This window comes from Carya illinoinensis, chromosome 15 (genome assembly GCF_018687715.1).
Source record: "Carya illinoinensis cultivar Pawnee chromosome 15, C.illinoinensisPawnee_v1, whole genome shotgun sequence".
Lineage (NCBI taxonomy): Eukaryota > Viridiplantae > Streptophyta > Magnoliopsida > Fagales > Juglandaceae > Carya > Carya illinoinensis.
In genome coordinates this window covers 38,971,783-38,985,119 of record NC_056766.1, presented here as the reverse complement: position 1 = coordinate 38,985,119, position 13,337 = coordinate 38,971,783, and the positions used below count along the sequence as shown (strand labels likewise).

Below are 13,337 nucleotides of genomic sequence, written 5' to 3'. Positions count from 1 at the left end.
TAAAGCAATCCAAACGCAAATGGAAACAAACTATTATTGCAGTTTATATATATGATTTAAATGTCATTGATGCTCCAGAAGAGCTCATAAAAACTGCACATATTTGAAATATAAATCTGAAACCCTTGCGGCTTCAAGGGGAAGATGGATGATGTTATTAGTCATGAAATACCATCTTTTAATACAATTAGTATTTCAGATTCATATTATGGGTTTGATATGAAGTGTGCATTATTAAAGAAGAAATAAAAGGGAGCACACATAACATCTACCAAAAGATAGAAACACAAATATGAATATTTGTGAAATATTATTTTATTATCTTGAAGCAAGAATTACAGAAATTTGAGGCACTTTGCCTCATTCTTTAAACGCTCTTGTTCTTCAAGAATCTGCATGGCATCCCTATCTAAAGGGGTGGGCAATCGAAAAGAAGATTTAAGCAAGGATTTTAAATTCCTATTCTCTTGCTTTATTGATTCTATCTTCATGTTGGACTCCAGAAGAAGTCGCTGAATTATAGTAATATTCTCGTGGAGATTGTCAACTCTATAAGTTCTGGATTGCAGTCGCTGAGAAAATGCGACAATGGATGATGAGTATCGGGTACCAAGACTCACAAGCTCATAGATGGCTTCATTATCTGACCTATGAGTCAGATCATTATATTGCATGATAGCACCTGTGGTAGAAGCAGGAACAGCTGATGAACGAGGTGCAGAGTACCTCATATATTGGCCATGAGAAGATCGTTGAGCCATTGCAGGATAAGAATGTAGAAAGAGATTGTAGAGTAAAAATGCAGTATGATTACAGAAAATTGAAGAAGATGAGATGCGAATGAAGATGAGCTGAATATCTCTTTTATAGAGAAAATTATGATACAACATCTCTCGTGAAGCAAGAGAAAAGAGACGAAATATAGCTTCATAGCTCTGCAGCGCCTGACAGCTGCGGCACCTGACAGCACGCCTGACACCTACAGAGGAGTTGAAAATCCGCGATGCGTGTCTGATCTTAAAAGGCTGGCCACCGTTTTTATTAAAAAATGAGGTTAGCGGTTTAATGTTGATGAATTCTCCACTAACTGTGTTATTTACAAGAACTCCAGAAGAGTACAACTCCAGAAGAGTACAACTCCAGAAGAGTAGTGATGAGCAGAAAGATTCAGTTGTGATTATTTTATCAACATGGATCAAGTCCACAGTTAGTTGGATGTACAGATGCGAGTTATCTTTCAGATACACACAAGAAGATCATTGCAATTCATGAGAAGAAAGTTGAAATTGATATCAAGAAGGTATGGTCAAGTAAAAATCTGGAAGATTTATTCACTAAAGCACTACCAACTGCAACATTTAAGAAGATTATACAGAACATTGGAATGCGGAGGTTTGAAGACCTGTTATCATGCACTTTTCAGGGGAAGTAATGTCTTGAAGACTTGTGCTGATTGTACTCTTTTTCCTTCGCTAAGGTTTTATCCCACTGGGTTTTCCTTTGCAAGGTTTTAATGAGGCAATCCTAAAGCACTCGGCGATACACATGAATACTGTACTCTTTTTCCTTCGCCATTGGTTTTTTCCCACAGAGCTTTTCCTTGGCAAGGTTTTAACGATGCATATTCTTTAAATATGGTCATCCAAAGGGGAAGTGTTATAAACTATCTTGAATTATATAACCACATTTATCTAGTCGTCAGATGCATAGTGCATAGTGCTAGCATAGTACCAGCATAGTAAGCTAGCTGTCAAAAGCATAGTCCCCTTTGTACGCCTATATATATCGTTGAATCCTTTATATATCGTTGAATCCTTTAAGAAATTCATAAGTTTCATAACTTTTCTGAACTCTATCTCTCTCTCATTTTAGAAAGTTTTATAACATGATCATATTAATCAACTTGTTTATTATGATCATTAACTCCGAATGAATTCGGCAAAACACCATTCAATATTATGAAGAAAATTAATGAAATGGACAGAATCCTTGCTAGTTCTGGGGGTGGTGTTGTTTTCTTCTTTTTCCCTATATACATACTGCTAACTTGTTAAGTTGAAATTCAGCTCGAGTGTGTAAGCTGTTTTTCGTGAAATCATTTAGGCAGACATTTTATCATGTTGATCGGTGGCTACCTGGCCACATGATTAACAGTTTCGTGATGGGCCAATACCCATTTCATCTTTAATGTAGTCTCGCCAAAATTTTCCTTCAAAACTTTCCCACGAAAGCTGTACGTGTTCTACATGTATACAAGGAGATGGAAGATTATATTATTATTCTTATTAATATATTCTTGCCAAGATTCAATAATTAATGAAATAGACATAAACTGGTGAAGATGCTATATCTTGCTGATCAGAATATATAAATGCTCCACTTAAGATTAAAGCTAGCTACTAAGTACTGTCGTAGATTTCTGATCATGATAGTCATATCACTGACACAAACACACAAGCACATGTATATATGTGTGTGTGTGTACACGTGTGTGTTTCTGTTGTTCACATGATTTGAAACAGTAAGGTTTAAAATAATTAGATGTGGGTCATGGTGCACCCCGCAATTGTGACAGCAATTTTAATGGCGGTATCAAGCAAAGCTGTACTGAGTGTCCCAAAAGTAACACCATGATCGATGTGTATTACACGCAAATTAGATCAGCAAATTTTATCAAAAAGTAATTATATAATATGGTTTGCATGTGAACAACAGAAATTGTAGTTATATTATTCCTCCCCACCCCTCCATGTTCATGTCTTTACAGCATGCAGATCAGTACTATAACTTTATTAAATTATTCCTTTTTATCTTATTATAAATATATACTAATATTCTTGGTCCAAAAATGAAACTTCAAATCAGACATGAATCTCTTAATGACCATAAGAAACAAAAGAGGTACCATAGAAGTCAAGATTTCACATACTTATCACTTGAAATGACCCCACAGATTGAAGAGATAGAGAGGAGGGCATTGAAAAAGATGAGAGAATAAAAGCCATATAATGCACCATTATAACTGATTCCTTCCTTCTTTTTTCTTTTCTTTTCGTCTGCTTTTTGCAGCTTCATTCATGAAATTTACCGATTCACATTACCTCACAACCATGAGCAGCTTTTAGCACAAGAAGTATGTACAGACTTGAAAGCAAGTTACAGAAGAAGATCATAAACCCCCAAAAACCCAAAAAAAAAAAAAAAACTTATAGAGAGATCATGATTTTTCTTAGTGGCTCATGACTAACTGTAGTACCTATATTAATATTATATATTAGTGCTCTTTCCTGCCTCTACTTCCTTATCTTGGAAATACTAAAACAATATTTATGGCCATACCATTAATTGAAATTAGTCGTGTTCATTGCTGTGCCAGTCGGGTCTCCCTAAAGTGAACTCCAAGCTAGGATTCTTGAGGTGATCAAAACTTGATCTTTTGGAGTTTCTTGATTGGGCAAAATGATGATCACTTACCTGCAGCCAGGAGGAGTTTAGAAACTTATATCAGTTAATTTTAGACCACAAAAGCACACAATAAAGCAACCATTTGTTAAAAAGAAGAGATATATATATATATATATATATATATATATATATATATATATATATATATATATATATATATATAGTACTAAAACAGAACCAGATTTGTATAAAACGATCTTGGGATATTTTATGCAAATTCATCAAAGTGGAGTTATCTTATCTCATTTAAAAGTTCTAAACCAAACTATAATCTTGTGTGTTTGCATCTTGGTATTCTACAAGTTCTATCTCCATTTTTTTTTTCAGTTCTACATCTCAATCTCCCACATAGCTAGGGCTCGATCTGACACAATCTACTACTCATTTTAGCTGTTAATCTTACTTCTAAGTACTGTTCTTAGATTTTATACTGCATAATTTATATATAAAACAAAAAGCAGCTTGAGTGTATGGCAAGACATGATGCATTAATCATGATCATGTATACATGATTCATGGACATGCATGCATCATGTATTGTTTGAGGGTGCTTGGGCATGCATGCAGATGATAGTTAATATATAAGCATGCACATTCCTTGCAGGCTGGGGAATATATAACATATATATATAAAACAAATTATTTTCCTTTTAAAAGTATCGTTTATAATATGATCTAGCATTAGGTCGCTAGCTACCTCAAATTGGTCTCCAGATCTTAGTTGAGATGGCAGCATTTCTGGTCTTATTTTATCCAGATTCCTCGAACTGGCTTGCACCCATGACCCTCCACTGCAACAATTTTGTAAGAAAATTAATTAATATTCTTCAATGATTTTGTCCAAAAATCCCGACAGAGCATCACTCTTTACATTAATAAAATCCATAAAATGGAGGTGATCATATTCTTCATTAATCCTCACCCTAAAAAATTTCAATAATAACAACGTAGGCTGGCAAATTCAAAGCTGTCTATTAATTAATTCAATGTCCAATTATTGTACCATGCTTGTTAAGTACTGGTGATTGAACACGTGCACGCATTTAGGTCAAGTCTTGCTATTCAAGTAGAAAAGAAATGCAACAGACCGTAAAACCAAGCTAGAAAAGCTTCACATGATAATATTGCCATTTGGGGGTCATAGAACTGTTCCTACTCAGATATCAAACAAATCCAGTACTCATGGTACTTCATGTATATCTTGTACATTTTATTAATTACTAAAGAGTAAAGAGATATACCCATGCTAGCAGCTAGCTAGCAGAAGTGTGCATGGATGCAGCAGCTAGGATAGCTCGACAAAAAGTTTAAATATATGCATGATTCATTCCTGATTCCTGCAGTAATCTCTCCAGCTGACCTGGTTGTGAACTTGTGATATGTACATCTACTCAGCACAAAACCCTAAAATGTTATAAAATGCCGATTTCAAGGTCGCACAACTTTCTATATATGACCCTTATATATATATATATATAGCATTTGAAGGTAAGCTAGCTAGATAAAGAAGAACCCGGTCAGGAGGATTGGAATTATATATATATATATATATATATATATATATATGTGTGTGTATATAATTGTGGGTTCTTAATTTGTAATTAAGTACTAAATATATGTAGTTCCTAGCTACTAATACTTTCCAATCAATGAACACATTGGAATCACAACATGAACCAGATGTTATAAATGTACTACTGCAATGTTAAAGTTGTACAAAAGTAACAAAACCCACTTTTTTTTTTTTTTACCAAAGTTGTGCATGCATGTCAAGAAAGATTAGCTGTCACATGTGTAAAGATGGTGGGGGATTGAAGCAAAAGAGCATATGTTCACATGCCTTACACTTTTGATCAGTTCAATAGAAAGACTTAATTAATTTAGCACTTTTTCGACGCCACCCAGCTGCATGATCAGTGCATGTCGACGCAAGCATGCATGCAGGCCCTGCTCGATCGATTCCTAGTTTGTCATACAATTAAACAAGTTCTAGGAAAAGTAAGTAAAAAAAGCACCCGAGCTAGCCAATTAGTATCCTAAAGTCAGAATATACAAGGGAAAACATTAAGCGTTCAGTCTCATGAGTACGAGATTAATCTCTTGCAAGAATGCTTTAGTTCTTGGCCTTATAATATATGACTATCTCCTTTGTTTTGGTAGGCTACGTCGTTGTACATGCAGTACTAGCACTAGAGAGTATATATAATATCCTTCTTGAACCATTCCTTCTCCCACCACGCACCGGCCTCTCCCTTAGCTATCTCCTACTTCCATTCTTGTATAGGTTGGCATAAGATTTGAATAGCCAACCATTAACCCTACACACCCAGTGCCTGGCCGGAAACCAACGTCGTACCTAGCTAAGTTCTTCCCCATACAAGCTCTCTCTCTCTCTCTCTCTCTCTCTCTCTCTCTCTCTCTCTCTCTCTCTCTCTCTCTCTCTCTCTCTCTCTCTCTCTCTCTCTCTCTCTCTCTCTATATATATATATATATATATAGAACCTTGTTACTCATCATCCCAATATGTACACCAGTACACACCACACTTATTTTTAATTTTTTTAATTACTTTTTGTTTTATTATTTCTAAACTAATTAATTTCTTCTACTTATCATACATATATTCGGTAAGAAAAAAAAAATTATGTATGGTATGTGGTATGAGGGTGATGAATAGAATTTTTCATATATATATATATAGGTTGATTCTAGATGAAAGTTTCCTGTATTTCCTAGCTAGCCACCAATTGCTTTCATAAATATTCAATAGTAAAGATGTTACCTACCATGTCCGCGCACATTAATTTATGATCATTTGTAAGTTTAAAGTCACGCACTAATATAAGATGATAAATACTATAAGATGATAATTAATATTTGAATTTGGAAGTGATATATAGATGTGATTTAACAGAGTGTTTACCGTTGATCAAGACCTCAATGATAGAGATTCACATTAAAAGCCTAGTAAAATATAGTATGTAATGATTCTAAATCTGAGATTGGCCCTAAAGTACTCATCATATTATTCTTTGTGAATTAAGGCACATCAATAATATCGAATCTCGACCTCTCCCAAATCATATATTGTTGAATCTTAAAAGTCTCATCACATATCTAAATTCTAAATCCACAATATCCTCGGCTCTCAACTTACAAATCTTGGAAGTTTAAAGCTAGGCCGTCTCATCACATATGAATTTAATACTAGTTTTATAATTGGTATGAATTTTATGATTTCATATAAAACACTCTTAATACTTTTGTATGAATTTTATGATTTTATAACTGGTAAACCCAAATCTATCAAAGAACATCTCCAAACAGTACCATTGCTCTCTAGGAGGCTTGCTACCCCCGCCCTTAATAGAGACAAGACTTAATCAATGACTAAAAATGGCCTATGAAGGCTGAAAATCAAGATTCAAGAGACCTATCGATAAATAGTGCGAGAGAAGCAAAGAGACAGATAAGCCAGTGAGCTATACAGAGATGAAGGCACATAGTTTACCAATGAACGATAATTTCAAAGAAGGAAAAGGAAGAGGAGTCATGGTGGACCAATGGTGGTGATCGAGTGAAGCAAAAGGTGTAGAACCAAAATCAATCAAGCAAGTTGAGATCTATATTAAAGTGCACGAGATGAGAAAGTTATTGACATAAAGATAATGACATGAAGAACTTGAGGTAAAGAAGAATAAACCTTTGGGTGGGGGCCTAAATGAAGTAAGAAACTAGGGCAACAATGAATAAAATCCTTTTATATCATGGGTTTATATATGTATGTTTGTATATATACATATGTATATATGTGTATGTGTGTGTGTACATAAAGCCACTAACAATATTGAAACCTTTTGTTACCTAAGTTATTGATCAAAAAACACTTTCTAAAAAACAGTTGCAAAACTTTGGTTGCATTTGGGTAGTGAGCTAGATGATCTCAGACATTTTGTAAATAATAATGAGAAAATAATGATAACATATTGAATAGTAGTGAATAGTAGTAAAAAGTAGTGAAAAGTATGTAAAAAGTAATGATAAAATAATGAATAGTAGTGGAGTATTGTTAGAATACTCTAGTACCCAAACAGAGCTTAGACTAGCAGAAATAAAGAGTGTTTAGTAGATAACTTTATAATTGGTTCCAAGCTAGAAAACAAATTATAGCCAATTGTCCTCATCCAACCCCCACCTTAAATCAAGCCTCTCCCATCTATGGGTGGCACAAGGGAAAGGGACATCACAAACCCACTCATGTGAGCCATAGTTGTCCTATAGTAGACCAAAATGAAGAATCAAAGTTATGATTAATGAAGAATCGTTGAATCATTTATACATTTTGTTTCACCTAGTAAATAACTAATCGGAGCTTAACACTCATGTGATCATAGCATCACAATCCTCCCTCCTTATATGAGATTTAATCATCCTATGGGATCAAAATCATTTTCATTCAAATCTTTGATGTTCTCATGAAACTCCAAGTCATTCCATAGCTTCTTAATGCCGCAAGGATTTACTAGTACTATGTTGACTTTGATGACTTACCACTCATATAATTCGTGAATCCTCCCATTGAATGGGAAACCATGTCATTCTATCAGTTTACTTTTGTATAATCTCTTTATATTTATAATTCTTCTAATTTATATATATTAAAAGGACTAATTAATATTATAATTAGAGTTCTTAATTAAGATCACATTGTAAGCCTTGAAAATTTTCTTGACTAGGAAATGGGAAAGCTGCATACACTAAACGTCCATACTCAAACCAGGGTGCTAGAATATCCTTCATTTAAGGCCAAGTTGGAAAACACATCTCATCTTATCTCATTCTCAACTATCATTTAAACACAAACACTTTTTAATTTTCAATTTTTTCATCTAATCATTACCTAATCATTACAACTTTTTCAAAATATCAAACAAAACATACAAAAATTAATTCAACTTTTTTAAATTTCAAAACAAAAATTATATTCTAAAAATATTTTAATTTTATAATATCTTTATTTAATTTTTTTCTCTCATTTTTTAAAACCCAATAAAAAATTCTAACTCTAACTATTTCACTATTATTCACAAATTATTTTACTATTATTGACAGATTTCTCATCTCATCTCATATTCTCCGAACAAGGCTTAAATCTATATTATTTCTAAAGACCAAACGACTTATTGGCCCTTATACTTCAAACTAAAGAACTCATCAAAATCATAATTAGAGCTTATTCAAATCATATTTATAAACCACACGACTTTCTTCTCACAACTACTAATATGAAATCTCATTCGATACCTTTAATTTCTAAATAATCCAGGATCATTTAGCTTTTGTTTCAAAACTAGTTTCAAACCAAAACCAATTTTGAAACCCTTCTGCATATTTCACATATATTAAGAGGGAGTTCGTTTGCATATTTTTTCAAATCATCACATTCAGAGCTAAAAAGAAACCATCACTACTAATACTACTGCACATATTAATTTAAAGCCATGCCATGGATCTTAAAATGGCATTAGATCTGTTTAGAGTTGGGATAGACGTGTAGTACTGCAAGCGTTAGAATCTAAATGTTTATTTATTATAAGCCAAGATTTAAATGAAACGAGTAGTAGTAGTACTGAACCTAAGGCGATGTTGGATTTAAATGATCATGGAATGTGAGAACTTAGGCCATGCCAAGAGATTCTTCTTCTGGCTTACCCATTTTTGCTATCTTAAACTGTCATAGATTTACTGCACCTCCATGGATGCAATATTGGAGAAATATATATGGCTAACTTGAGATCATCGATAAAATATAGTGTCAGTGCCTAAAGGAGCTTTGATTTGATTAATGGAGGTTGATTGAATCCTACAGCATACATAATTCAAGGGAATTAAGCATGCTATCATGAGAGTACTCTAGATTATTAATGTACGTATAATATATATACCTACTGAATTATAGTATTGTTTTTCATTATATCCATGATGAAATTATCAACAACTTCAATCGATCAGCTATGCTATATCTAGTACTGTACGTGCACATATGCAAATTTATTAAGGTGGGTAGGTCTTAGTACTACAGCTTATTCATCTAATTAATAAGAAAAAATAGCTTTCCTAACATATATTAATGATGTTCATAATTATAAAAGTTTTGACGACCCATGAATGCACTACAGTACTTGAAGTAGCTAGCTAGGGGCCCGGCCATAGCAAATTTCTTTTTAAAACTATATATTAATAATGCCAGAGGTTGGAGCAATATTAATGCATGCAGAAGGTGTCGAGTACAGTACATAAATATGCAGATCAAATGCATGCAGCATGTAAAAAGTCATATATATATATTACTCTTTATTCATTGGTAAATCATGTTATCTAAAGTAGAAGAGGCATGGTACTGCGTGCATGCAGCAGCTTTAGCTGATGTTTTACGAGGGTAAGCTGGAATTAATAAAAGTACTGATCAAGCTGGAAACTCAATGAATGTGGAAGGAAAAAACAATAAAGTAATTGTCCTATTATCTATATATAGGGACCTAATTTAGGGCATACATATATATCGTAGTTGCAAATTTATATCGTTATGGACACAGATAGCCTGTAATTAATTTCAAGTTCCCAGGATTATTTATTTATTTATTATTTTCTGAACATATAATATAATTAAGAAAGTTGATGCAAGGCCACATTGATTGTGAGGAGCAAAACAGAGAAAGAAAGCAAATGAAAAGCGAAAGCTGCAAGCTGGAATTAGAAACTCTTAATTTAAAGTCTTTAGAAAAAAAAAATGCTAAAAGTACCCGTGCATCGAACATAAAGGAGTACAGCCTCGAAAGTACAAGCAACCCAAACAATACCAGAGAGAGAGAGAGAGAGAGAGAGAGAGAGAGAGAATTGATTACCTGGAAGAGTTACTCCAGGGATGAGAAGGGTATCCCATTTCATGTTCTAAAGCAGCATTTGATGAATTATCTCTTCTTTGATTGAGCAGACAGTTCTCATTTTGCTGTAGGGCCGGCGTTGTGTTCAAGAAATCTTCATCCCCAGATCCATCTAATACATGCAAACCACTGACATATTCAGATCGATCAAGCTCGTAATCTGCATGAAAAATAATCCTTCGTTCTTCGGAGTATTTCATCTTTTTTTTATTGACTTGGTATGACTTTGACATTTGAGCCAATCTCTATGCATCCTAATTCAAACAAAGAATAATAAAAGAATATAGAAAAGCGTCCAACGTGGAAGCTTTGAATTATTTTTTTTTCCCCTTTAAAATATTTAATTCTTGAAGGTGCATGCAGCATATACATGATAATACATACATACATGCAGCACACACATGCACATTCTCAATTATATTTTGGGTTTATTTGTATGATTGGGGTACATATAAAGGTGAATGTGTAAACATGTATGTTGCTAGAAATGTAAAAGGCAAGGGTAAAGCAAAAGGAGAGAATCTTTTGTAATTCAAACGTGTAGCGGGAATCATGGAATTAATAAGGGAAAAAGAAGGGGCTAAGCAATAAGAAATACCTGAGGAAGCAGCAGGTTTGTCAGTGTTCTTAACAGTTCGATACATCTGCTTAGGCATATATACGAAAAAATATATATAAAACAAAGAAAAACAATAAATTAAAGTGGCTAGACAAAAATAAAGATAAAATTAATGAAGTATACTGCTCAGATGGGAAAACAATAATAATAATAATATTTCAGTAAAAAAAAAAAATCAAATCAGATGCTTCGCTTTCTGGATTTTCTTGGTTTCTTTAATGGCCACGAGGTTGATGTTTGGTAAGGTCAGTAATTGCTTCTATTATTGAGAAATGATGGCTACTTTTTCTATTTCCTTCTCTCTCCTTAAAAGTAGAAGTTGTCCTGTTCCATAAAGAACAGACTCAACTGTTCATTATTCATTCATTCACTGCATTCATCGGCTCCTGTGCCATACGGATAACAAAGTCTTCACCGCACCCCCACAGCCACGAGCGAGAGAGAGAGAGAGAGAGAGAGAGAGAGGGAGGGAGGGAGGGATCTAAAGGAGCAGTGTGTTATTTTTCGGTTTTCTGTGATGTGTAAATGAGAGGAAGATGAGTGTTTTTTTTTCATCAGTACCTGTAAATGGCTCTTGACATGAGCAAGCGTAAGATCTTTGACATCCATTAGCTCTAAAACTGACTTTGGAGTTGCCCCTAGTAGCCAAAAATATAAGCAAAGATTAAAGAGAAAACCCGAGATGAAAACAAATCATAAGATAAAGATATGAGTGTCTGTAAGTAGCAGTTAAGGAAATAGTTGAGAGAGAGTGAGAACTATATTTACTTTCATGGCCACCAAGGAGCTCCACAGCATGAACAAACCGAGCATGGAGAGAACTTGTCCAGCGCATTCTTGGTGCCCTCATATTCCTCCTACTCTGCAGTTTTGGCATAAATCTTGATCTTATGAAGCCATTTGAGAAATCCGAGGCCCCAACAGCATATTGGTGTTGTTGTTGCAGATATTGAAACTGTTGGGCTCTTAGATTCTCCATGGTTATCCCATTATACCTTGACACTGGAGGTTCAAAACCCCCTGCACCAAAAGGACTGAAGGAAGCAGAAGAACGAGTAGAAGCACAAGACGGATATGCCATTTGGTTGAAGCAAAACTTATCCCTCTCTTTAAAATGATCCAAAGAAGAGAACACAGGAATTCCTTTTATGGGTTTGACTCCCTCCCGAACATGATCAAACGGTACTGATGAAATCCCATGATTTATATGCCTTTTTTGACCTTCTTCCCCGCCAGTGCAGAAGTTTCTTCTCCATGGACTCTCAACCTCCAAACCACATGTGGGGTTTGATAGAGAAAGCTCGGTCTCAGCTTGAATACTGCTGTCTCTGATGGAACTGTCGCTGTGGGATTTCAGGCTGTCATCTTTGCGCCAAAAGTCGAAGCTCGAATCCCCTTCATGCGTTCCAGTGCAAATTGAGGAAGGGGCACTCTTTGGAGGGCTTATGTGCAGCGAAAGATCAGGAATCGGATGCAAAGAAGGTTCTTCAAAAATATTGTCTTTCCGGAACATTTTTTTGTTCAGAAGTTCTCTCAAGCTGGTGCTGGTTCTGACGCCAAGTACTGAAACCGGCCTCCTCCAATTAATAGAATTCAAGGGGAAAAAACTCACACCCAGGCAAACCCAAATAGCTGTGACTTTTCAAAATGGGTGTTTCTCAACCCTTTGAAAGAAAGAGATGGGGGGGGGGGGGGGGGGGGGGGGGGGGGTGTGGCGGGAGTGATCTGTAGAATAGAAGTATAAATGCAAAGAGAAAAGAAAACCTTTAGCTATGCTCAGGGGTAGGAAAAAGAAGAGGGGAAATAAAAAGATCGAAGAAGGTGTGGTGTAAAACAAAAGCTATTTCAAGAAACAGACATCCTCAGCAGGAAAAGAGATGGAAAGAGGGGGAGGATGCGCGGTCTTGCAAATAAACTATGGAAATAGATTGGAAAAGATTGTGAAGGAGAGATTTTGGTCTGTGTTCTTACTACCTCGAGAGTATATATAGGAAAATGACACTCCAACAGAGGCCCCGTCTCTCTCACTCCTCTTCTCTTCTCTCTCTCTTCTCTTAAGTCAATACACGCAAAACTACAAAAATTTATTAAGCAATTTGTTTTACTTCCCCGGAGACGACGGGTTAAAAAATACAAGAGAGAGAAGAGTGACTAATCTACGATTGTTTCCCCCCACTATCTTCGCCTCTCTCTCTCTCTCTCTCTCTCTCTCTCTCTCTCTCTCTCTCTCTCTCTCTCTCTCTCTCTCATCTTACTTTTGCTCTCATGTGTAGATAAATAATTAAACCAAAATCTTAATGATTCAAGAC

The 13,337-nt window shown here is 35.0% G+C and overlaps 1 protein-coding gene across 2 annotated transcripts; it reads right to left on the bottom strand.

Annotated features, from left to right (window-relative positions):
• Positions 1–3,009: 3,009 nt before the first annotated feature.
• On the bottom strand, positions 3,010–13,044 carry LOC122297435 (transcription repressor KAN1-like). Of its 2 annotated transcripts, none has more exons than XM_043107480.1 (6): positions 11,797–13,044; positions 11,590–11,666; positions 11,008–11,053; positions 10,371–10,569; positions 4,163–4,256; positions 3,010–3,474 (listed from the first exon to the last, which is right to left on the bottom strand). In XM_043107480.1, the coding sequence occupies exons 1-6, from the start codon at positions 12,539–12,541 to the stop codon at positions 3,352–3,354; spliced, it is 1,284 nt and encodes a 427-aa protein (XP_042963414.1). In that variant the 5' UTR covers positions 12,542–13,044; the 3' UTR covers positions 3,010–3,351. The 2 variants fall into 2 exon arrangements, with proteins under 2 accessions (XP_042963414.1, XP_042963415.1); XM_043107481.1 differs by having other exon boundaries at positions 10,371–10,521; positions 11,797–13,037.
• Positions 13,045–13,337: the final 293 nt, after the last annotated feature.